Consider the following 27,759-nt stretch of genomic DNA (forward strand, 5'->3'; position numbering starts at 1 on the left):
CAAATCATGCTCCTCCACAAAAGCTTAAGCTTTTTCAGAGACCCTTATAAGGTCTTATAAATGTTTAATTTCAATTCTTTTTATTTTTTATTTTTTATTTTTTGGTATGGGGGATTGAACCTATGGACACTTAACCACTGAGCCACATCCCCAGCCCGTTTTTATATTTTATTTATAGACAAGGTCTCACTGAGTTGCTAAGGGCCTCCCTAAATTGCTGAGGCTGGCTCTGAACTCATGATCCTCCTTCCTCAGCTTCCCAAGCCGTTGGGATTACAGTTGTGCACCACCCCACCTGGCTTAATTTCAATTCTTACTAAAAAGATACCTTTATTTAATATCTATATGACTAGCGATATAACTCAGTGGTAGAGTGCTTGCATTATTCACAACAGCCAAAATATGGAAGCAACCCAAGTGTCTATCAACAAATAAACAAAATGTGGTATAGACACATAAAAATGATTAAGTTTTGCTACATAGTAAAACATTGAAGGACTTTGAAAACCTCACACTAAGTGAATAAACCAGCCACAAAAGGATAATTATTGTATAATTCCAAAATACAAAGTACCTAGAATAGTCAAGTACCTTAGGACGTAAGTAGAATGGTGCTTTACAGGGACTGGGAAGAAGGGGAAATGGGGAGTTTAATTACAGAGTTTCAGTTTTGCAAGAATGAAGAAAGTTTTGGAGTTGGATGGTGGTGATGCTTGTACAACAGTGTAAATGTCACAGAGCTATATGATTAAAATGGTAAAAGGTAGATTTTATGTTACTTACATTTTACCACAGAAAAAGTATTTTAAAGTATGCTTTTTAAAAAAGACCTAGTTTTCAAGATGAAATGCTTTCTTTCACTTTTTCTTTCTCTCCTTCTCTTCTTTATTTCTTGTTGTTGAGGTACTAGGGATTGAACCCAGAGATACTCTACCACCGAGCTACATTCTCAGTCCTTTCTATTTTTTTTTTTTATTTTGAAATCGGGTCTTACTAAATACTGAGGCTGGCCTCAAACTTTCGATCCTCCAGTGTCAGCTTCTCCAAGTTACTGGGATTACAGGTGTGTGCCTCCACTCCTGGCTAAGTTGAAATGACAGAAGATCTCTTTTAATTCTAAAATTTTATGATACCCTCTGAAAACAAGAAGAAAAGAGAGGATCCAGTTGAGAAACAAGCTCATGACTCTCCGTGACCTGAATTAAGAGTGTAACTCTACCTTTTAGTGATTATACATGAACTAAGAAGCTCTAGCAACAGTAGCAAACTCAAATGCCTACAGAGGCCAGGCAGAAAGCATAAGCAGGTGAAGCGGGGCAGCTGGGGATGGTGGTAAATCTGAAGCCATATGCCCTAACAGGAGCAGCTGCATCTCCACCCTGATGAACTGTCTTCTTGCAGGAATGTGGGCATGGTGTTGGGAGGATTTTCCATTCCTCAAGTGAAAATGGAACTGAGATTTTTATATGAAATGTTGGCATCTAATTTTAAAAAACTATTTTTAACATTACCAACCAAGGAAACATATCTGGAGGCCAAGGTACATAACCAGCCAGGCACTAGGTTTGTGATGTATTTCGTAGAGCAAAGGCTGGACTCAAGAATACAAAGAAGGAATGGAAGTACTACTTGCCAGTGTTTAAAGTCTACATTCAGATCATGATCTAAATCTTTCAAATTCTAATTTTGAGAGTATCAGTTGTTAGTAAATATTATTCAAATTCGATATTATTTAAGATAGCATATCTTTGATTAGGCCATTGTTAGTGGAGTACTTTGAACATGAAGTTTAGTGCCTAGCAAATACTAGGTGGTTAATGAGTGTTAGCTATTATTACTTTTTTGTTTTGTTTTGAGATGGGGTATCACTATGTTGTCCAGGCCAACCTTGAATGCCTGGGTGCAAGTGATTCTCCTGCCTCAGCCTCCCAAGTAGCTGGGACTATAGACACCCACTATTATGCCCAGCTTATTATTACTTCAAGTAAAGGCCCCTATACAAATAGAAAATTAGTGTACATCAGATTTTCAAAACCAACTCTCCCTAAAACAAAAGAAATGATAATATAATCCTTTCAATTATCTACCCCTGGATGGTGACTGGGAAATGGTGAACTTTCATGTTAATTTATAAAAGAGAAATAATCTACCATATTAGATGTTAGGGATATAGTTACTGGCAAAACAAACAAGGTTCTTGCCCTCATGAAGCTTACAGTCTGACAAGGAAGATGGACTTCAAATAGTTTTTCAAATAAACACCTAGTGAAGAAGTGTAATAAATGATATAACAGAAAATTACAGGATGATTAGAAAAGGAATAATGGAGGGACCTAATTCAGATGAGGGAGTCAGAGAGAAGGCCCCTTTAAGAGCTGACCTTTAAACTAAGACCTAAAAGGATGAAGGGAGTTAGCAACCTAAGGGTACTTTGTATGGAGGGTGAGGAGGTTAGAGTGGGAGAGTAGTGTGTGACAAAAGCATTCCAGGAATGCTTGGGTGACAGCCCCAAATAATTGAAATGGGGGAGGGTTGTTAAATAGAGGGAAAGATTAAAGTTATTGGAGAAAGGGAAGTGAAAGATTTGAGGAGACATAAATTGTCAACTTTTTTTTTTTCTTGGAGAAAATAATTTGAAGAAAAAAGGGAAATTGGTAACTAACTTAAATGAGAACTGAAGAAGTTGTTTATTGTTCATGTCAGGTTTCTGAGAAAACCAGGAGGAGGAAGGCCTGAGTGAAGCAGGTGACTGACTGGAAGGGTCCACAGCAACAAAGGGACAACATGGTGGGGTTTGTGCTTGTGGAAAAAATTACAAAAGTAACATTTACTCTTTTATCATTCAAACAAGACGGCCACCCTACTCCTGAAGAAAGTGCTGTTGATCCTCAAAACGGTTTTTAATGAGGAGGATGAGGATTAGTGACAAGCAAAATCGAGGGGAAGTTTGAGGCAATTATGAAGAAAAGTCAGGCCAAATGCTTTATTTGAGCCTAAACTGTCTGCATCTCCCCTTGAGATCATTTCATTTACTATGACATCAGCTATTTTAGGGAAAAAAACAACAGACTTTTTTTTTTTTTTTTAAATCACATAATTAGATCACTGATTCCTAGAATGTAAACTACATAAAAGCAGGGATTTTTTTTTTTAAAATCAGTTCTCTAATGATCAGACCACAAATCCCATGAGAGTAAGAATTTCTGTTTGTCCCAATCATGTTCTTGCTCTGTCACCAGCATAAATGTTTGCTGAATGAATGAATCCACCTAGACTATGAAGATAAGACCATAGTGAATTCAGAATGAAACATTTAAAAACGGTGAAGGAGGGCTGAGTTGTGGCTCAGTGGTAGAGCCCTTGCCTAGCATGTGTGAAGTACTGGGTTTGATTTTCAACACCTCATATAAATAAACAAACAAACAAATAAATAAAGGTTCATCAATAACTAAAAAAAATATATATTTTTTTTAAAGTGAAAGATCAATTATGTTTCTTCTTCTGTGAAGTGTCTGTTCAGTTCCTTGGCCCATTTATTGATTAGGTTATTTGGTGGGTTTTTTTTTTTTTTTTTTGTGCTAAGTTTTTTGAGTTCTTTATATATCCTGGAGATTAATGCTCTATCTGAGGTTCATGCGTTAAAGATTTGTTCCAATTCTATAGGCTCTCTCTTCACCTTATTGTTTCCTTTGTTGAGAAGAAGCTTTTTAGTTTGAACCTGATTCTACCTCTTATGCTTTAGGAGTCTTGTTAAGGAATTCAGATCCTAAGCAGACATGGTGAAGATTTGGGCCTACTTTTTCTTCTATTAGGCACAAGGTCTCTGGTCTAGTGCCTAAATCTGATCTCCTTTGTGTTGAGTTTCATGCATGGTGAGAGACAGGGGTTTAATTTCATTTTGTTACATGTGGATTTCCAATTTTCTCAGCACCATTTATTGAATAGGCTATCTTTTCTCCAGTGAATGTTTTCTGGCACCTTTGTCTAATATGAGATGATTATATTTATGTGGATTTTGTCTCTGCATCTTTTATTTTGTACTATTTGTCTACTTGTCTGTTTTGGTACCAATACCATGCCATTTTTGTAACTATAGCTCTCTAGTATAAATATATGAAAAAATGTTCACCATCTTTAGCAATTAGGGAAATGCAAATCAAAACTAAGATTTCATCTCACCCCAGTCAGAATGCCAATTATAAAAAATACAAACAATAATAAATTTTGGCAAGAATGTAGGCAAAAAGGTACACTCATACATTGCTGGTGGAATGCAAACTGGTGCAACCATTATGGAAAGCAGTACGGAGAGTCCTCAGAAAACAAAGAATTAAACCACCATTTGATCCAGCTATCCCACTTCTCAGTTTATACCCAAAGGACTTAAAATCAGCATACTACAGGAACACAGCCACATCAATATTTATAGCAGCTCAATAGCTAAACTATGGAACCAACCCAGGTGCCCTTCAACAAATATATGGATTAAAAAATGTGGTGTGTGTGTGTGTGTGTGTGTGTGTGTGTGTGTGTGTACACATGATGGATATTACTCAGCCTTAAAGAAGAATAAAATTATGGCATTGGCCAGTGAATTGATGGTAAATGGATGGGGCTGGAAAATATGCTAAGTGAAATAAGCCAATTCCCCAAAACCAAAAGCCAAATGTTTTCTCCTAGAGGAAGATGCTAATTCACAATGGGGCAGGGGTGGACTAGGGAAGAATATAGTTACTTTAGATTAGGTAGAGGGGAGTGAAAGGAGGGGAGAGAGTTTGGGGGTAGGAAGGGAGTAGAATGAATCAGACGTTATTACCCTATATACATATATAACTATACAACCAGTGTGATTCTACATCATGTACAGCCAGAAGAATGAGAAATTATACTCTATTATATATGATGTATTAAAGTGCATTCTACTGTCATGTATAACTAATTAAAACAAATTTATTTTTTAAATTAATTTATTTTTTAAAAAGGTTAAAGAAAAAAAGGTGGGGGGAATGAAATTAACAATATTAGATCCTGGTGCTCATTTTCAACTTTTTCTTTCCCACACTCCATACTCATCAGCAAATACTGTCAATGTAACTCCTTAAACAGCTCTTCATCTTCATGGCCACTTCCTGTTCTGTGGGGAGCCATCCTGACACGTGACTGGGTGACTCCTGGTTTGGGTCTGAGGCGTTCTGGCTGTGTCGGAACTTTCCCGGCCCTCTCCTGATGAGAGAGCCATCCGTGTGCGTGTGTGACTGACCACTGACCCCGGGGGCCCAATCACTGACCCTGACCTTGGAGTGCGGGCCCCCTCAACCTTCATTGGATGGAATTCTCCCCTGAATTTCTTGTTCCCCAATAAAAGGCTACTCCCTGGTGTGTTCACTCTCTCTCCCTCCTGCTAGCCCTGAGTAATCCTTGTTGCCCTGCCGGGCAGTTAGAGGTCAGAACCAGAGAGGGGAGCCGTCTCAGACCTGGCAATAGAAATAAGGTAACTGAGTCTGTGTGTTTTATTTCGATCTCTGCTAGCTAACTTTTATGCCAAGAACCTCATTAATGAAACCATTGCGCTGGCCGCATGGTGGACTGTTCTGTTAGCATAGTCCTGTCTTTAGTCTTACCTATTTTGAATTCAGTTTTCTATATTTTTGGTCAGTGTCACATGTGAAAACAGTACACAAATTGATAAGGTTCTACTAACTTCAGGAGAAAACACAAAGCCCTTCATTACCTGAGGCAACATGTATTCTTGCAGCCCAGCAGAGCTGGTACAAGCATGGACTTTGTGAACACTTCGGTACAAACATGAGCTGTGCTACTTTCATAACTTTGTGGCATTGTGCAAGTTATTTCTCTTTCTGCTTCTTATCATATAACACAATAATAATCATACCAACTTATATGTTTGTTGTGAGAATTAAATGACCTACGTAATGTACTTTGCTCAGTAGCTGGTGCACAGTAAGAATTCAGTATTATTTACTTTTAATCTATAACAAAGTTTCTTTCTTATATATTAAGCCAGCCAGTGCAAATTTCTTACCTTTTTCCAAAGGAGTCATATTGTTTCCACTTTCAAAAATCTTGTTTTAGAATGTACTTTTTTTTTTTTTTTTTTTTTTGCTTCATAGTTTTCTACACCCCAGGATCCATACCTACTGTCTTTGCTCCTTTACAGCTTTTTCCTATTTTTGCAGGAAGAATAATTTCCTCTCTTGAACTATTACTGAATCTTACACTGGCTCTAATGATCACTTAAACTCTTTGAAAACTGTTTGTGGACCACTTTGTTTCTTCTCATAGAATGTGAGCTCCTTGAGGTCAAGTATTGCCACTTTGTCATCTATATTTCCAGCATTTCATACAGTGTTGATGGAGAACACAGGGAAACAATAATACACTCTGGAGTCAGGCTTTTGGCTGGTCACTTACTAGAGCAATGACTTACAGCTAGTTATTTAACTTTCTAAATCTTAATTTAATTTTCTTTTTCTTTTTTTTTTTTTAAAGAGAGAGTGAGAGAGAGAGGGGGACAGAGAGAGAGAGAGAGAGAGAGAATTTTAACATTTATTTATTTTTTCTTAGTTCTCGGCAGACACAACATCTTTGTTGGTATGTGGTGCTGAGGATCGAACCTGGGCCGCACGCATGCTAGGCGAGCGCTCTACCGCTTGAGCCACATCCCCAGCCCTTTAATTTAATTTTTTATGCCATGGAACTAATAACATTATCTACCTGAGACAGGATTGTTGTGAAGAAAACAATCTATATAGAAGCATTTAATAAATGTTCATTGCTATGATTTTCCTTATTTTCTCTCAGATATTGTATTTTTCCTCTCTAGAAATTCTACTTGGATTTTTAAATATCTTCCATTTCATTCCTCATCATATTCATGTTTTCCCTTATATTTTTGAGCATGTTTAAACAACATAAAGTAACTATTTAGGGGCTGGGTTGTGGGTCAGCGGTAGCGTGCTCACCTAGCATGTATGAGGCACTGGGTTTGATCCTCAGCACCACATAAAAATAAATAAATAAAATAAAGGTTTGTGTCCAACTACAACTAAATATATATATATATATATATTTAAACTGTTTAAAGGTTCTTGTTATCTAATTCTTTCATCTCTGTCATTTCTGGGTCTGTGTTTCTATTAATTCTTCTCCTGGTTATGGGTCCTGCTCCTTTTACTGTCTGATAATTTTAATAGGGTGCCAAACTTTGTGAATTTTTCATTGTTGAGTGCTGGATTTTATTGAATTCCTGTAAAGAATATCAAATTTTGTTCTGGAATACAGATGAACCTCAACTTAAGGTGGGTTTTTGTCCCAATAAGTGTTGGTAAGTAAAAAATGCATTTAATACACTTAGCAACACAGTAAAACATAACACACCATAGATGTACTGGTTGTTTATCCTGTGATTGTGTGGCTGATAGGAACAGTGGTTCTTGGCCACCACTCAGCAGAACAAGGGAGTATCCTGTCACACCTTACTTTCTCATGAAAAGATTCAAGCTCAAAACTGGATAGTTTCTACTGAATGTGTATCATTTCTGCACCATGGCAAAGCTGAAAAACCATTAAATCAAACTTATAAATCAGGGATCATCTGTCCAGCTAAATTCCTTATAGATAAGCTTAATATTTTGTTTTTAAGCTGCTGAGGACTCCATCTAATACCTGGAGGGTTTTGAGGTCTCTCTCCTTTGGCTGGTAGGAGGGTGAGCTATCCCCAGGCTGTGTATGCTCTAGGAATTGTCTGGGCCACTGTTTTCAGGTGATGCCTTTTCTTTCTTTTATTCTTTCTTTTTAAAATATTTTGTTTATTTAATTGTAGTTGGACACAATACCTTTATTTTATTTTTATGTGGTGCTGAGGATCGAACCCAGGGCTTTGCATATGCTAGGCGAGCCCTCTACTGCTGAGCCACAACCCCAGCCCTCATCTAGTGCCTTTTCAACCCCCACATGTACACATTTTTTAGGGTGAGATTCACAGGTCTAGAGTTCACTGAGCAACCCCTCTTCTCTGGTATTTGGCCTGTAAATTCTGGCCACTTCTGTCTCCCTAAACCCTGATCTCTGCCTCCTCAACTAAAAAACTAAAAAACAAAACAAACAAACAAAAAAGAAACCCTGTCAGGTCCTTCGAATCTCCCTCCCTGCACTGTTGATTGGAAACCCCTCTCAGGTCTTACAGTCACCATTGCCTGGCTAATGTCTGAAAACAGTTATTTCAGATAATTTCTAATTTTCTTGTTGTTTGTGGCAGAAGGACAATTCCCTTAGTAGGTACTTCTTCATGGAGAAAAGAAGAAGTGTCTATCACTATTTTATTAATTGAAAAAATAATATATATACATATTACATATGTAAATATATGTCCGATAAATATATTTCTATTGATAAAATTACAAAGCCCAAAATTAAATTCTAACTGAAAATACACCGTGGACAAAAAGCTCTTTTGAGTTGATACCCTTAACCAGAAGTGAAGATTTACTTCAAAGGAATTTCAGTCTTTGTCAAACTTGGAAAATTCAGATTAATCTTTTGACACTGAAAGAAATACCAAAGTGAGAAGTTGAATTTTACAGGCTTTTTACATTTGAATAGATCTTTTGCTTCTAAGAGTCTAAAGTTGCCTAGATAGCAAGAGGTTCACTATAGTGTTCGTGAGATTATCTGAAACTCAGACATAGGAAAATTAGCATCATTCAGTACCCAGCCATGCAGAAATGACATTGCATCCCTGTGTTTGCTAAAAACTGGAAGAAAATGTTTCTTGCCAAAAGGGATTAGGTCCTTAGTTTTCTACAGGTGGCTTCATTTTTAGATATGTTTTACTATAACACTTCTCCTTCTTCTTTTTTTTTTTTGCAACCTCCCAGAAGAGTAAGTTTCCTCTTGATAATGTTAAAATATATACATGATATTCTAAGGAAATTATCTGCCAAAGAACAACATAGTAGCAGCTCCACTGAGTAGGTACTTGGCATTCTGATTGAAAAAGTGGAACTTAATAAATCTTCCTTTCAAACCTTGCCTCCAAAAGCTTTTGCTCATTCTGGATTAAAACTGGGACTCGACACATTCTGGGACTGAAAAGCGTTCCCAGTTTCCTGGAAAAAACTGAGAATATATTAAAACTATTTAACTAAAGATTTTAAGATCACTTAGACACAAATGTTGCATTTAGTCCTTAAGAAATCAGCCAGCTGTGGTGGGGCATGAATGTAATGCTGATTACTTGGAGGTTGAGGCAGGAGGATCACAAATTGAGGCCAGTCTGGGCAACTTGGTGATACTCTGTCTTAAAATAAACATAAAATAAAATAAAAAGACCTGGGAGGTAGCTGAGTGGCAGAGCACCCCTGGGTTCAATCTTTAGTACAAAGTATGAAAGAAAATCATCAGAGGCTGTATGATTAAGTAGCCTAACAATAAATATCCAGTAAAAAGCTTAAGTTTTATTCATGGCACAAGAGAATCAGGGGGAACTTGGAGCCCTTTCTCCTTAGCAGCTGGATGGATCACTGGCAGCTGCTAATATAAAGATAAAGAAACCCACATCTGTGTGGAATCCAAATGCAATATGAATCCCTTGTGCTAGTAAATAAATTCTTGAAGAGGCTCCACTTCTAAATCAGGGGGAAAAATTAAGGCTATCTGAAGACTATTTTACATAGTTATCTGTGCTATACCACAAAAACAGCTCTAGCTGTATACACCATTCTTCAATAATATAATAGATATTAATAGATATTTTCTGATTAAGAGACAAGGAAAAGCCAGGCTTAATGGTACATGCCTATAATCCTAGTGGCTCAGGAGGCTGAAGCAAGAGGATTGCAAGTTCAAAGCCCACCTCAGCAATTTAGAGAGGCCCTAAGCAACTTAGGATGACCCTGTCTCAAAATAAAAAATAAAAAGGTTTGAGGATGTGGCTCATTAAGCACCCCTCAGTTCAGTCCTCAGTACGAGAGAGAGAGAGAGAGAGAGAGAGAGAGAGAGAGAGAGAGAGAGAGACAGACAGACAGACAGACAGACAGACAGACAAGGGAAGGACTGGAAAAGACAGATTCTAATGAAATAGTACAAACTTTACCAATAAACTCACAGTGTATAGATGTTTATGTAGATACAAATTTTGTTTACATAGAGACCAATGGAATAGTTTTTCCAAGCTAGTTCACTTAGAATTGAGTTCATACTGGGGTGGGGTTGTGGCTCAGTGGTAGAGTGTTTGCCTGGCATGTGTGAAGTACTGGGTTCAATACTCAGCACCACATAAAAATGAATAATAAAATAAAGGTCTATCAACAACTAAAAAATTTATATGTATAAAAAATTTTAAAAAGAAAAGAATTGAGTTCATATTGTTTTTCACTTATTAGTGCATACATCCCATTAAGGAAATGATGCTATTTTCAGTACACTAAATACTTCTTACACAAGAGTGAAATAAAGATGGATAATCTCTAGAGTCATATGTCAAAGAAACTGTGATAAAAGTAGAAATAAAACATTAGCAATTCTGAGTTTTATTGGCAGTCTTGCAATTAACCCATTGTGTAATCCTTCTGCAAGTTACACAATTTAATTCCTTTTACAATAGGCACATTACTTATTTGTTAGAATAGTTGAAATAATCTAGTAAAGTACTGGGTAAAGTTTCTGAACATTTTTTCATAGCTATATATAAAGTAAAGGAGCACCAATTAGAGAAGAGTAGGGGATCTTGTTAAGTGCAGCAAAGGCAGGCAGAGCACTGTACCTGTCCACTATTCCAACCTCAGTGGCAGGCACATGATAACTCTTCTAGAAATATTTGTTTTGAATGGATGATGAAATGCTTTATGTCTTCCCTTTCTTTCAGGATCACTATAGAAACTGTCTTTGACATATTAAATACTTACTTGGAAAACCACATAATATGAAAATGAGAATAAGAACAGACCCTTGAGAACAGATGTTAAAGAAGATTTTATGCAGAGATTCTAAATCTAAAAAAATTGGAGCAATTTAAACTACTTTAATTTTCTGAATGTAAGAATCTACTGACACTTTTTTAAAGCTCCCAATGGGAGTGTTTTTACCCTTCATCTCACCAACACACATCTTCATATGGATATTTTCAAAATATGTTTTTAGTTGTAGATAACACAATACCTTTATTTACTTATTTTTATGTGGTGCTGAGGACTGAACTCATTGCCATGCTCTACCACTGAGCTACAACCCCAGCCCAATATGGATGTTTTCAGTCAGTGTGTTTCTTAATATTTGCCTTAAAATATAATCATGAGATGCCAAACCAACAGTTTTCAAGTATAAAAATGACTTGCATTTTCTAGTTCACATTACTCTTCTCTCAGAATGATTTGAAAGACTAGTAAGCTTCACTCTACTTCCCCAATCCTCTATTTCTAGAACCTGACCTATACTTCCTGCTACTTAGTGAAATTTTTAGTTGAATCCCAAAGAAATATCAACTTTTCCCAAACAACATATCACATTATTCACAATAGTCAAAAGGGAGAAGCAACACTAGTGTTCATTCACAGAAGAATGGATAAGCAAAATGTGATATACACATAAAACGGAATATTATTCAGTCTTAAAAAGGAAGAAAATTTTGACACATGCTATAACAGGGATGAACTATGAATATATTTATTGTAAGTGAAATAAGAAATTCACAAAAAAACAAATATTACGTGATTCCACTTATATGAGACAGAGTAGTCAAATTCATGGAGACAGAAAGTGGAACAGTGGTTGTCAGGAGCTAGAGGTAGAAGGGAAAGGGGAGCTCATGTTTATGAGTACAGAGTTTTCGTTTTGCAAGATGAAAAAGTTCTGGAGATGAATGGTGATGATGGTTGTGGAATGACAGGAATGTATGTAATGGCATAAAACTGCACACATAAAATTTATGTTTATATTTTATCACAATTAAAAAAATAAACAACATATTTCCCCCAGTAAATCTATTTCCCCTCCAATATAAATTTCATTGGTCATCTAACTCACCTTACATTCCAAACCCAACCACCAAATTCTATAGAGTCTCTCTCCAAAAATTCCCTTTCCATTTCCAAGGAAACTGCCTAAGTTTGATTCTTACCTCTCACCTCCACTACTATTTTCCTAAGCCATCCTCCACATTGCCTTTAGAATGGTCTTTTATAATACAGATATCATCACACCACTCTCCCATGTAAGAACCTTAAAATAATATTTATAATAGTAATGTTCATAGAACAAAATCCAACTTCTTTTTAATAACAAAGCAAAACCCAAAACCAAACAAACAAGTCTTCAGAATAAGATTCATTCTTTACAGGCTCATCTTTCCTAACCTCCTTCATAAGTGCTAGTTATTCTGATCTCCTCAGTTCCTTGAACACTCCATGTTCTTTTGTGCTTCAGCGCAAACCCTACTTAGAATGCCCTTTTCTCCTTTACTGATATGGATAGTTCCTACTTTTCCTTTCCAACTTAGATCCAACAGCCAGTTCTCAGAATCTGCTCTAATCCACTATTCTCTTCCTACTACTGCAAGGGCATCCTCATTCTACTTCCACTCCTACCATTCAGGAGTTTTCTTCTTTGTACAGGCATCTCTACAGACCACCTTAGTATTGTTTCTTCCAATGAAGTGAAACACACAATTTTTTTTGGTTTCCTACTGCATATAAAATTATGTTTAAGATGGGCATGGTGCACATGCCTATAATCCCAGCTACTTGGGAGGAGGCTGAGGCAGGAGGATCCCAAGTTCAAGGCCAGCCTAGGCTTGGAGAAACCCTGTTTCAAAATAAAATAAAAAGGGGTGGGGAGACTGAGGATGTAGTTTGGGGAGACTGGGGATGTAGTTCAATGACCCTGGGTTCAATACGCAGTATTGAAAAAAAAGTTGTATGTACACTATACTTTTGTCTATTAAATGTACAAAAATATGTCTAAAAAACAATGTATATACCTTATTTCAAAAATATGTCTAAAAACAATGTACATACCTTATTTCAAAAGAACTATCACCGAAAATTGTTAATGTTCATCTGAGCCTTCGGTAACTCATAATGTTTTTGCTGGTGAAGGGTCAGCCTTGTTGATGGCTGCTGCTGGTCATGGAGGGGGTGTTGAAGGTTGGGGTGGCTGTGGCAATTTCTTAAGACAACAATGAAGTCTGCTACATTAATTGACCCTCCTTTCATGAAAGATTTCTCTACAGTATGTGATGATATTTCATAGCATTTTACCCACAGCACAACTTCTTTCAAAATTGGAGTCAATCCTCTTAAGCCTGCCATTGCTTTATCAACTAAGTTTACAAAACATTTTAAATCCTTTGTTGTCATTTCAACAATGATGATGTTCACAGCATCTTTACCAGAATAGATTCCATTCAATAAACTTTCTTTGTTCATCTATAAAAAGCAACTCCTCACTTATCAAAGTTTTATCGTGAGGTGGCATCAATTTAGTCATGTCTTTGGGTTCCATTTCTAGTTCTCTTGAACTAGAGATAGTGCACATGTACAGTTACTTCCTCCACTGAAATCTTGAACCCCTCCAAGTCATCCGTGAGGATAGGCTGGAATCAGCTTCTTCCAAATTCCTGTCCATGTTGTTATTTTGACCTTCTCCCTTAAATCACAAATGTTTTTAATGACATCTAGAATAGTGAATCCTTTCCAGAAGGGTTTACTTTGCCCATATTCATCAGAGGAATCACTACTTCTGGCAGATAATAGCCTTAAGAATGTATTTCTTAAATAATAAGACATGAAAATAAAAATTACTACTAGATCCATGGGCTGCAGATTGGATGCTGTTTAGCAGGCATGAAAGCAACACAACACGAATCTCATTACATAGCTCCATCAGAGCTATTGGATGACGAGGTGCACTGTCAATAAGTAGTAATATTTTGAAAAGAATTCTTTTTTTTTTTTTTTGGTAAGCAAGTCTCAACAGTGAGCTTAAAATATTCAGTACACCTTGTTATAAACGGATGTGCTGTCATCCAGGTTTTGTTGTTCTATTTACAGAGCACAGACACAGTAGAGTTAGAATAATTCTTAAGGGTCCTAGGATTTTCAGAATGATAAATGACCACTGGCTTCAACTTAAAGTCACCAGCTGCATTAACCCTTAACATGAGAGGTAGCCTGTTCTCTGAAGGCAGCCATTGACTTCTCTCTAGCTAAAAAAGTCCTAGACTACATCTTTTCCCAATAAAAGTTGCTTCGTTTACAATGAAAATTTATTGTTTAGGGTGGCCACCTTCATCAGTTATCTAAGCTAGGTCTTCTGGATAACATACAATAGCTTCTACACCAGCACTCAGTGCTTCATCTTGCACTTGTATGTTGTAGAGTTGACTTCTTTCCTTAAACCTCATGAATCAACCTCTGCTAGCTTCAAACTTTTCTTCTGCAGCTTCTCTTAGCCTTAGTAGAATTGAAGAGAGTTGGGGCCTTGCTCCACGTTAGGCTTTGTCTTAAGGGAACGTTGTGTCTGATCTGATCTTTTATCTAGACGACTAAAACTCTCTCCATAGCAGCAATAAGGCTGTTCTACGTTCTTATCATTTGTGTGTTCACTGGAGTAGCACTTTTAATTTTCTTCAACTGCTTTTCAACTCTGCATTCACAACTGGATAACTCTGGAACAAGAGGAGTAACTTCTGGCCTATTTTAGGTTTTGACATGCCTTCTTCACTAAGCTTAATCACTTCTAGTTTTTTATTTCAAGTGAGAGACATGCAATTTAACCTTTCATTTAAACACTCATTGTAGGGTTATTACATTGCCTAATTTTAATGTTGTATCTCAGTGATGAGGAAGACCAAGGACAGGAGAGAGATGGGGAACTGGTCAGTTGGTGGAGCAGTCAGAATGCTCACAACATATTCATTAAGTTTACTGACATATGGGTATGGTTTGTGGATATAATTACAAAATAATTACAATAGTAACATCAAAGATCACTGATCACAGATCATCATAACAGATATAGTAACAAAAAAAGCTTAACTATTGCAAGAATTACCAAAATGTGACATAGATGCACAACATGAAACAGGCCTTTGGAAAAATGATGCAACACACTTGCTTAATGTAGGATTACCACAAACTTTGAGTTAGTATAAAAAGCACAAATGTGCACAGTACAATAAAGCAAAATGCAATAAAATGAGGTATGTTTGTATTCACATTATTCCTTGTATTTCCTGTACAGTATTTTAATATTTGCCAAGAGCAAGGGCTCTGAAGCCAGACTGCTGTGGTATTAATCTGAGCCCAGCATTTACTAGTAATCTTCCAAGTTACTTAACCCCTTTGATCCTCAGTTTTACTAGTTATAAATGAGGATTATAGCATCTGCCATGAAGAGCTGTTGGGAGGATTAAATCTTGTGAGGATTAAAGAATTCAAAACCATACTTGATTCTTAATAAGGTATCACTAGTGATGGTAGTGGTGGCAGGAACATTTCTGACACAATACTGCCATCTCCTCAAAAGCAAGGTATTCCAAAAGCCTTGAACAGTATTTACAGGAACTTAAGAAAGAGTTTAGAAGGAAGAACAGAGGGAAGGAAGGAAGGATGAGAAGAAGGAAGAAAAGAAAGGAAGGAGAGAAATAGACAAAAACAAATAGAATTGGGAAAGACTTACCACCATTTTTGCCCACAGTTCGAAAGCATCTCCAGAAGGCCCGTAAAAATGATGCCCTATTGTGGGGGGTGGCTTGGATGAAGCTGAATTCTCGAAAGAGAATATGAGTTCCCTGGCATACACTGGTAAAACTGCAAAGACAAAAATTAAATCATCATCAGATGGAATTCAGAAAGCTGCATTCAGAATGAAAATTTAATACCAGAGAGAACCACTGCCAAAGACGTGGGAGAAATCTATCTTTTCCCCCAACAAAACTTGGAAATACAGATTAGACAAAATCCTTCTAAAGGGAAGTCTCTTCAGATAACCACATCCCTCTGAAAATTCTTGAATCCAGTTCCTCTGAGTACTTCCTGCCTACAACATGTGCACATTGAGGATATTATTTAATCAGTCAATGGAGAGTTCCCTCTTATAAAGGGAACTCTTTCCATCTTTACCTGGATGATACAGGCATTCTTTTTTTGGAGAATATTTCTCCTTCTATCCCATTCGGAATTATGCTTCCCTAAAGTATTCTTTCTGTACTGCCCTTGGTCTATAGCAGCTGCCCTAAGGATAACATGGCTTATAGGGGGGGTAGTGTCTATTCTAGTTTAGGGGTGCTGCTATATACCTCCCTGACAGTAACCCCAGAGACAAATCATATGTGGAAAAGGACAGGAAAAGTTCCAAACAGTACACTAAAGGCAAATAGGAAGAACAAGGGTAGAAAGTGGCCCCTAACTAGAGAATGGAGCAAAGCCCCAGGGCCCAAGTGAGTCAGTGTTTAAACTGGGCCAGGGAAGGGAAAAAACACACTCCATTGCCTTTGGGTTCCCTGCCAAAGAAATAAAGGCTGTAGAGCTTGGCGTAATCTAAAAATGGAAATTCCACAGAAGAAAAGGCAATTATCCAGTAATCATCCCTACCAAGGGCCAACTGCAGGTTCCAGAAAACTCCTAAATTCTCTGACAAGTAAATCACGGGTGGAAAACATGTTAATCTTTGTGGAGAAGCAGACACTAAACTGAAGATAGCAAGCAATGGAGGGAACAGTGGTAATTCCAAGCTCCAGTTTGCATCTGATGACCAACTAAAGCGGGTGGGGATCTGAATCTCCAAACTGAACAGGAAAAGAATCTCACTGCCCTTCTCCTAGACCAAATTTAGGGGAAAGTTTTTACTGTCTTTAGCAGAGACTATGCTACCATTTAGGATAAAATCAGCCTCTTCCTATTAATGTTAACAGTACTATAATAAAAAAGCAAATTGCACACTCATCTTTTCTCTTAGAAAACTAGCATAAAAATCCACTTTTAAGACACTATAAGAAAGTATAAGAACAACATCTGTCAAAGGATTATGTTAGAAGAGAGGTTTTTAAAAATCTGTTAAAGTGTTAAACTACCCATGCCGTTTATGTCCTATACAGGAAAATGAAAATACAGCAAATGAGCTGTTCCAGGTAAATGGGTCAGGCTACATTTCCAGCAAAAGAAGCCTAAAATAATAACATTGTAACCTACATTTATGAAGCAATCCCACAAAGAATTAGGCCCAAAGTGTGTTTCATACCCTAAGGGGAAAACCTGGTGTTTAGGCTGTGGTCTAAGCAGCAAACAACTAATAATAGTGAAACTATATCCTTTTAATAGCTTTTAATGCCACATTTTGCATAAAGCCTTTTCCCCATCCTATCCCCTACCTCCAATTCCCCTCTTATCTCACTTACAATTCTCAAAAAAACACTATTTCGTTGTTTTGTTTTGTTTTAAAGTCCTTTTAGACTGCAAGTTCATGTAGTAAACAATTGGGTTGTACTCATCTTTGTCTCTACTGTTACCTAACACAAAGATACTCCATAAATGTTTGTGGTAGTTGATTTTGAAAGATAAGAAAAAATTAGTAATACCAAATAGAATGAATATCTGCAGCTCTCTATAATGAAATACTAAAAGTCCATATTTTATAATGTTTTTAAAAGTCTAGGCCTTTCTTCTGGTATTGTAATGTTGCAATTGGCCTTCTTTTGATTAGTATTTTCCTGGTGTATCTTTTATTATTATGTACCTTTTATGTCTTTAATTTTAAATTTTTCAGATCATTTTGTTTTAGGTGTGTTTCTTATAAATAGTATATAGTTTAATTTTGTTTCTCTATCCTAATTTACAGTCTCTATATAGTAAAATATGTATTTTAAGTGTATTTAATTAACATCTGACATTTATTTGGTCCTTTCCGTGAACTGTCTTTCTTTGCCTTTTTTCCTCTTTTCTTGCTTTCTATTTTGTTGGTATAGTTTTGTGGGGTTTTTTTCAAAAAAATTCTTTCTACTTCTTTGTTATTAAAGGTATAGACAGAATCTGAAATCTTTTAAATATTCTTTAGAATTTAGCATACTTGCATTTATTTATTATATTTAGCATATAAATATTTATGTGTACATTTTTCTCAAATGTTGACAGTTACTCACTATCACTCTAAAACAAGACAAGGATCAAAGCATCCTTGAAGTTGCTGAGGCTGGCTTTGAACTTGCAATCCTCTTGTCTTAGCTTTCTGAGCTGCTGGTATTATACGCCTGTGCCATGGCTTCAAAGCACACTTTAAATAATTTACACACAATTTTCACATTTTCTATTATCTTTTAGAATTTTACTTCTACATTTTTAAAATGGAAAACTTTTTAAGGTAGTGAAATATATATATAATTTTCATCATATTAGCCATTTGTCAGTGTGCAATTCAGTGGCATTAAAAATATTCACAATAACCAGGTGTGGCAGTGCACACGTATAATCCCAGCAGCTCAGGAGGCTGAGGCAGGAGGACTTCGAGTTCAAAGCCAGCCTCAGCAATTTAGTGAGGCTCTAAGCAACTCAGTGAGACCCTGTTGCCAAATAAAAAAAACAAAAAAGGGCTGGGACGTTGCTCAGTGGCTAAGCACCCCTGGGTTCAATCCTGAGTATCAAAAAAATAAAAACTAAAAAAACTAAAACTTCACAAAGCTGCACAACCATCACCACTATCTATACCCAAAACACTTTGTCATCTCCAACAAAAACCATATATCCATTAGATAGTAAATAATGTCTTTTTTTGGCCTCCCACTAGACTTTGGTAACCTCTATTTCACTTTCTGTCTCTGTAATCTACCTATTCTAGATACCTCATATAAGTGGAATCTTACAATATTTGTCCTTCTGTGTCTGGCGTGTTTCACCATGGATAATGTTTTTTAGGGTCCACACATGTTGTGGCATATATCAAAATCTCTTTTTAAGAATTAATAATGTGGGCTGAGGCTGGAGCTGTAGCTCAGTGATAGAGCACTCATCTAGCATGTGTGAGGCCCTGGGTTCGATCCTCAGCACCACGTAAAAATAAACAAATAATAAAAGTATTGTGTCCATCTATATCTAAAAATATTTTTTAAAAAGAATAATGTTTCATTGTATGCATATACAATATTCCACCTTACTTCCCCCTTTGGTTATTGTGAATAAAGCTGCTATCATTGGTACAAGCATCTGTTCTCATTTTGCTTTCAACTCTTTTGGATATATACCTAGGGTGCAATTGCTGGGTCATATGGTAATTCTATGTTTAACCTTTTGAGACACCACCAAGCTGTTTTCCAGAGTGGCGGTATTATTTTACTCTTAGCAGCCATGCACAAGGGCTCCCACTTCTCTGAGTCCTCACCAACATGTGTTCTTTTCCTTTTCTTTTTTTTTCTTTTCTGATAGCCAACCTAGTAGGTATGATAGTATCTCATTGTTTTGATTTGTATTTCCCCAATACCTAATGATGTTGATTGAGCATCTTTTTGTATATTTATTAGACATATATAAAATCTTTGGAGAAATGTCTATTCAAGTCCTTTGGCTCCTCCATCCCCAGCAACTCAGGCTCTTGGTGCTGGGGATCCAACCCAGTGCCTTGTGCATGGTAGGCAACACTACCACTGAGCTAGACCCCTATCTCTGGTCATTTTTCAATTAGATTTTTTGTTTTGTTGCTACTGAGTTGTAGAGGTTCTTTATATATTCTTTTTACCAATTCTTTTTTTTTTTAATTTAATTTTTTTTTATTGGTTGTTCACAACATTACAAAGCTCTTGACATATCATATTTCATACATTAGATTGAAGTGGGTTATGAACTCCCAATTTTACCCCAAATGCAGATTGCAGAATCACGTCGGTTATACATCCACAATTTTACATAATGCCCAATTAGTAATTGTTGTATTCTGCTAACTTTCCTATCCCCTACTATCCCCCCTCCCCTCCCCTCCCCTCCCTTCTTCTCTCTCTACCCCATCTACTGTAATTCATTACTCTCCTTGTTTATTTTCCCATTCCCCTCACAACCTCTTATATGTAATTTTTTTACCAATTCTTTAACAGATAAAGATTTGCAATTATTTTTTCCCTATTCTATAGGTTGTCTTCCCTCCGCCCCTCACCTCTCATAGCTCTGTTAGACCCAGGGCCTGGCACCTGCTAGGTAAGCACTCTACTACAGAGCTACATCCCCAGTTCTTTTTCTTCTAAGACAGGATCTCACTAAGACGCCAAGGCTGGCCTTAAATTTCTGATCCTCTGTCTCAGCCTCCTAGGTAGCTAGGATTATTAACCAAGCCAGGTTATCACTCTTGGCTTGGATTATGATTTCTCAGTAGTTATAAACCTTTAGCTCTATCAGCGAAAGCCTGTGAGAGGTGAATGATCTGTTTGCATCTGCCTGAAAATATCTATCTTCCCTTCTGGAGAGAGATGGTTTATTCAGTGGAAAATTCTGGGTTACCACTTATCTTTTCTTAGCACTTTCAAGATACTACTCCATTATCTGGTACCTATCATTGTTATCAAGTCCACAATTTGTCAAACTCCTGCCATCCCTTTGAGTTAATCATTCTTAATTCATATTAGCTATTGTCTTTATTATTAATATCCTGCAGATTCTACCATATAGATTTATTTTGGCCCTGCACAGCACTTTAATCTGATATTTTGGGGTCAATTCTGGGAAATTCTATCATTATCTTTTGAAATATTGCTTCTTTACCAGTTTATCATTTTGCCTCCTATTTTATATATATATATATATATATCGCCACTCAATGTCTTTTGCCTGTCTTCTCATAGTTTTTATCTTTTGCTATAGTTAGTATCTTCCATATTAATTCTCTATTCTATTATGTTTTATCTAGATTTTATTCTATTGAATTTTGGTTTTTCTTAATTTCAGAAACTTATTTTATCTTTCCAGGATTTATCCTTTAAAGAATACACATAGTTTTTTCTTCATTTTGCATGTTTTATCTCCCAATTTTCTCTTCTTTTAAAATAAACATCAATACTCTCTTTAGCTAAGAATCCTATACATGTTTATTGAGTTTACTATCTGGCTTTCTTAGCATTAGTTTCCCTTATATAGTTTACAGTTTCACTGTACAGGCTTATATTAAGTGTGAGACTTTTACTCTCTCAGGGGACAAAACTAGTGTAGAGCTAGTTTTTTATACTGGATGACTTGACTCCATTCCTGATGTTATTGGCAATATCAAAGAGACTGTCACTGAACCCCCAAGTGACTCAGACCACTAGGTTCTGGCTGTAAGGCTCTGCTTCCTCATACACTCCAGGTTTAATGTAAGCTATTTCCCAGGTAGTCACCATAACTTTTTTTGAGTCTCTCTTCAAAAGGCAGAAAAGAGGCTTGCTCCAGGTGTCCTGCCCTGAATGTGGCCTTTTTAGCATCTACCATTTCACAAGAAATGAATTCTCAGCTACCCCAGATCCCTTCTAACCCAGAGTGCAGGAGGTCTGTGGTTTTAGACCCATTTGCTGCATTTTTGTGGTATTGTTTAGCTTCTAGTCCATAGATGAATTTATATTGGTTTTACACGTGGCTATATTCCTTAATTTTTTCTTTAGAAAATATGTTTCTGGAATGAATTGGAGGCCCAAGTCATTAATCCTACAAGTCATCATGACCAGAAACTAAAATAAACTTTCTCCCTTCCAAGCCCTAAAAATGTGTATTCATGCTAATTTTCCTTTGTATTTAGCTAAATTTAAAAGTTCTTTAGTAGACATCAATCTTTCATCTAAAATACAAAATGTTCCTAAAAACACCTTAAAGGCCATAGAGATATGCCACATATCTGTCTTAAACTGCTTTCTCTAAAAGCAAGCCAAGCATGATGGCGCACAGCTGTAATCCCAGCTATCAAGGAAGCTGAAGCAGGACAATTGCAAGTTTGAAGCCAGCCTGGGCAACTTAATGAGACTCTGTTTCATACTTTAAAAAATAAAAAGTGCTGGGGGTATATATAGCTCAATGGTAGAGCATTTGCCTTCCACACATGAGGCCCTGGGTTCCATCCTCAATAGAACAAAACAAACCAGTATTCAAACCTCATTGAGCAAATTCTTTCTTTCTTTAACTTCTTGGAGGTTTTCCTTGAAGATTTTAATTTTTTAACATTTTGACATGATTCCAAATTTACCAAAAAGAATTCCCAAATACTCTTTGCCTAGATTACTCAAAAGTGACTATTTTGCTGTTTATTCTAACAGGTTCTCTTTCGGGTTCCTTCCCTTCCCTTTCCCCCTTCGTGCCCTCTCTCCCAATACATACACACACGTACAGATATTGTCAATTGTTGATATGATGCTCATTTACCTCTACAGTGTATATTTCCTAAAAATAAGGAATTTGGTTATATAACAGCAGTTCAATGATAAAAATCCAGAAATTAAAATCGATACGATACTATTACCTATCTACAGATCTTATTAAGATTTCATCAATTGTCCCAATAATGTCCCTGTACAACAAAAAGAGAATCCAAGATTATACCTTGCTTTCAATTGTCATTGGCTTTTTAGTCTGAAATAGTTCCTGAGTCAGTCTTTGTATTTCATAACATTGACATTTTTTTTAAAAGTACAAGTTACTTTGTAGAACATACTTCAGATTTGAGTTTGTCTGATGTTTATTCATGATTAGATCCAGGTGAGTGTTTTGGGCAGTATTATCACAAAAGTGATGATGGGTTTTGCTCTGTACATCATATCAGAAGGCACTTGCTATTAAGTAGTCTAGTTACTGATCATGTTAACTTTGATCCTTTGGTTAAAGTGCATCCGCCTGATTTTTCCATTGTAAAGTTACACTTTGTAGTAAATAAGTATCTTGTGGAGAGATATTCTGAAGCTGTGGGAATACACTGTCACTCTTTTCCTTCCTTCCTTTTAGGTACTAGGAATTGAACCCAGGGGTGCTTTACCACTGAGCTATGTCCCTAGCTCTTTTTCTTTTTTTCTTTTTTTTGAGACAGGGTCTTGCTAAATTGCCCAAAGGAGTCTCAAATTTGGAATTCTTCTGCCTTGGTCTCTGGGATTATAGGTGTATACAACTGTGCTCAGAAAATATCATCATTCAAAACAACCTTTTGATGCTTTTATATATAGAACAAAAATGAGATCTTCATTGGGGTAGGGGGTACTTTTGTGGAATATATTCTATTAATAGGTTTTCAAACTGAAATTTTATTCTGCAAATAGATATCTTTCCATAGCATAAGTCGGTCCCCTAAACTAACAAATCTCTGGATTTTTTCCTTCTTTCCTTGTGAAATCTGGATAAAGCCTGAAGCTCTTAAATGTTTTCTTTCCACTGATTATCTGCCTTAGAATTTGGCAGTGCTAACTTGATGAGAGAAATCAGTGGGACAGACAGAACCCTGAAGTCATTTAAACAACATACTTGAACAGAAGTTGCCTGGCACCTGCTTCTTATCTAGTGCTTCAAAAAAAAAAATCTACACAAAAGATTAAAGCAGCATTTTTAAAAACTTCTCCTTCACTATTGTGCTATTATTATTCCCCATTCTATTGTTCAACCATGCAGTACACCCACTACAGGAAAAAGTGAACAATATGATCCTGTGTTCAAGAAGAAATTTGACAAATTTGTTTTGTGTTGTGTGTATGTGTGTGTGTGTGTGTGTGTGTGTGTGTGTGTGTGTGCACATAGAATACCGGGAATCAAACCCAGGGGCACTCTATGAGCTATGTTCCCAGCCCTTTCTGTTTATTGAGACAGTGTCTCACTAAGTTGACAAGGCTGGCCTTGAATTTGCAATCCTCCCATCTCAACCTCCCACAAAGTGTGGTTTTAGTATATGGTTTGCAGGAAGGCATCCATGCTCACCACTATACCACAATGCTGTTTAATACTTGGTATATTCGGAATGAGCTTCAGCCCATGGATATACATCAGGTGAATTTTGGTTTCAGTGATTATAGGTTCTCTCTTGGCCATGATGAAATAAGAAAGTGGTATTAGAAAATAGAAACCTGCTACACTATTGGCGAGTGCTCAGTCTTCTTCACCTTCTTATTGCCAACACTGACTCACAATTATCCAAGACCTTCAGCTTCTAAAAAAATCCCAATTTTTGGGCTGGGGTTGTGGTTCAGTGGTAGAGTGCTCACCTAGCACATGTGAGGCCCTGGGTTCGATCCTCAGCATCACATAAAAATAAATAAATAAAATAAATGTATTGTGTCCAACTACAACTAAAAAATAAATATATTTTTTAAAAAATCCCAATTTTAGGAAGAAGTCCAATAAGGACCAATCAATCTTCAGTCACTATGTAGAAACAGATAAGCCAGTTTGGGAGATCTGAGCTGCCATTTTGGTAAATGGGATTCGTAATTTATGCAACAGCAAAAAAAAAAAAAAAAAAAAAAAAGCAAACAAAAAACTCCAAACCAGTTTTATCAGTTTACTTTAGTGCAGCACTTTCATTTCACACTAAGATTTTTTTTTCTGCCTAATCCTTAGTAGCAGAGCTAGTTTTCAGACCATGACATCAGTGAGATCATATTTTATTGCATCATGAAAAGAAAAACTCACAAGATAGATCACAGGCCCTGAGAGCCCTGCAATGGGAAGCACACATAATACTGCAGTTTCTTTCCTTGGTCACTTCACCAAATGCTTTTCTGTCACCAGATCTCATAAAGAGTCTTCCTAAAATAGAAGTGGAACAGAGTACTTATACTAAGCGGGACTGTTGCTAAGGGGAGAGGATAATATTTTCAGAGAGGTTGATCACCAAGCAAATTCTCCCCAACAAGAGTAATAAGCAAATGATCTAGTTCTCACATATTGCTTTTCTGAAAGTAAACTGTTCCCCATTGAATCTTTGTTTATAATTCAGTCAAAATCCTGCCAGAGTGTAAAGGAATGCTTCAAACTCCTTTTTTGAAGCCCTCTAACTTCAAAACTTATTGTTGAAGGCCAGGAATGCTGTGGTAAATCCCCAACTGACTAACCAGCACATCAGTTCCTTACCCATTGAGTATCCTGGAGGAGCAAGATGATTCATTATCATCTGTTTCCCCTTTGCAGCTTTAAATGTGAAAGAACATCTCTTATAAGGTTGGTTATTCTAGGCCAGTAGGAGTAGGGAAATACATGCACCTCAGGATAGGAAAGCAATGCACAGAACCCTGGGAAAGCTGGACATGGTGGTGTGTGCCTGGAGGTTGAGGCAGGAGGACTGCAAGTTTGAGGCCAGCAACAGTGAGAGCCCATCAAAAGTGTGGGGGCAGGGAGCAAGCACTGGGGAAACGTTACCTGATTCATACTCTGCAGAGTATATTAGAGATTTAAATTTTATAAACAGTATAGTAATTTAGAAATTTTTTCATATGCTATATTAAAAAAAAAAGAAAGTTGCATAAATCTCTCATTTTTTTGTTCAAGGTTCCTGAGCCCTTTCCCCCAGGCCTCTAAGCAGAGCTCTGGAGAACAGAGCTTCCAGAAGCCTGCCTGAGTCATTGTATTTCCCTGGTGTTTCGGGGGAATCATCCCCTAGCTCCATAGGAAGAGTTTCTGGATAAAGATTGTCTCTCTTTCCCAGTATTTGTTACATCTCCCCTTCTGCTACCTGTTACATCTCGCTTCTTTCTGATGCAGTCTCTTAGCCTGTCCTCTGCTCTTTCTTTCTCTTACCTCTTTGAACCCCATCTTTTGTTTGTTACCCAAATCACCCTGTCTGGATTGTCTCTTCTTCCAGGTAGTGTCTCAGGTTATATTGTCACAACTGAGGATCCCTCAGTCACCCACAGATCCTGCCATTCCCTCTTCATAAAGTGACTCCTCACTACTGCCAGTCATCACAGTAGCTTTCTTCTGTTTCTTGCCAGCTCACATATTTTCATCTAATTTCTTGTCTGTTTTCTTGTTTAGTTCTTTCAACTCAGTACTAATTTCTTTCTTGGTTTTGTCCATCTGCTGCATATCTCATCCAAAAAAATCTTTTCTTCCAGTGCTGGGGATTGAATCCAGGGCCTCCAGCATGCTAGGCAAGTGCTCTACAACTGAGCTATTATCTCCTTTCCCTAAACAACATTTTAAAGTAAATCTTATTCTTTTTTTTTTTCTTCTTTTTGGCTGTAGGTATAGCAAATAGGTCCTTTTATGCCATTGGTTGTTTTTTTTTTTTCTTGGTACTATGTATTGAACCCAGGAGTGCTTAACCACTGTACCATATCTCTAGCCCTTTTTTATATTTTAACTAGAGAAAGGGTCTCATTGAGTTGCTTAGGGCCTTGCTAAATTGCTGAGGCTGGCTTTGAATTTGAGATCCTCCTGCCTCAGCCTCCTGAGATGCTGGGATTATAGGTGTGCACCACAATGCCTGGTGATGCTTTTCTTTTTTTTCTTATTATGATCCCGCAAAAGGTTCCCATTTAGTATTCTCTGCAGATCTCACTGAAAATCCAACACTATTTTTATGGGCCCCCTAAATGTTACAAACCCCTTCCTCAGTACCATCTCATTTAAGAGCTGGAAGTTTAATTAAATTTATCAGTTTCTTTAATTAAAGTCTAGCAAGTAATTTTCAAGCTATATCATACTTTGTTCTTACTCATGATGACATAAGTTAGGTTAAAAGAAGACATTCAATAAATGCTTTGGTAATAGGCCAAGTCTTCTTGGCTTTGATTATAATTCAAAATGATGATAACACTCAAAGGGATCTGGGCTGTAGGGTTTGTTCCTTTAGATCCACCATGTCAGACTTGTTAATGCCGATTCCGTTCTCCTCTCCCTGGTTATCATTTCATCACGCCCTGTGTTGCCATTATTTCCAGAAGTGTATTCTTTTTATTTTATTAGTATTGTCTCCAAGTTGGTCCCACTTTTTAGAAAATAAATTGTTTCTTTCAGTAGCCACATATACTTATAAAGCTACTGGTAAGTCCACATATATTTTCAAAGTATTTATTGCCTGAGTTTCCATGTACATTTACTTGAAACTCCTAAAATAACAGTGCTATAAAGTTTAAAGGTTAAAGTTTTGTTTTGTTTTTGTATTGGGGATTGAACTCAAGGACATGTAACCACTAAGTCACGCCCCAGTCCTTTTTATTTTGAGATAAAATCTCCCTAAGTTGCCAAGGCTGGCCTCAAACTTGTGATCCTCCTGCCTCAGCCTCCCAACTTGCTGGGATTACAGGCATGTGCCACCATGACCAGCTAAAGTTATTATTTTTAGGTTCCAGTGCAACTCTTAAAAAATAAAAATAAAAAACTGATACAATTCATTACATCTTATATCATAATGGAATGAAATTAGAAACCAACATCAAAAAAACCTAAGAAATTATATAAACACATGGAGATTGAACAATACACGTTTGAATGATGAATAGGTAATAGAAGAAATTAGGGGAGAAATTTAAAAATTCTTAGAATCAAATCAGAATGGTGATACAACATATCAGAACCTCTGGGACACTATGAAGGTAGTTCTAAGAGGAAAGTTTATAGCTCTGAGCGTCTATATAAGAAAATCTGAAAGGGGGTCGGGGTTGTAGCTCAGTGGTGGAGTGCTTACCTAGCATACATGAGGCACTGGGTTCAAGCCTCCACACCATGTAAAAATAAATAAATAAAATAAAGGTATTATGTCCATCTACAACTAAAAATTAAAAAAAAAAAGAAAGAAAATCAGGGTTGGAACTGTAGCTCAGTGGTAGAG

At 36.8% G+C, this 27,759-nt stretch overlaps 1 protein-coding gene across 8 annotated transcripts in view; it reads right to left on the bottom strand.

The window, feature by feature from the left end:
- Positions 1 to 27,759, bottom strand: part of Cstpp1 (centriolar satellite-associated tubulin polyglutamylase complex regulator 1) — a 193,699-nt gene that overhangs the window by 81,721 nt on the left and 84,219 nt on the right. For all 8 annotated transcript variants that reach the window (XM_040284408.2, XM_078046103.1, XM_078046102.1 and 5 more), the window contains one exon: positions 15,697 to 15,827. In XM_040284408.2, the coding sequence (XP_040140342.1) occupies positions 15,697 to 15,827 (131 nt within the window). The remainder of the gene's footprint in view (positions 1 to 15,696; positions 15,828 to 27,759) is intronic.

Source organism: Ictidomys tridecemlineatus, chromosome 4 (assembly GCF_052094955.1).
Source record: "Ictidomys tridecemlineatus isolate mIctTri1 chromosome 4, mIctTri1.hap1, whole genome shotgun sequence".
In the NCBI taxonomy this organism is placed as follows: Eukaryota; Metazoa; Chordata; class Mammalia; order Rodentia; family Sciuridae; genus Ictidomys; species Ictidomys tridecemlineatus.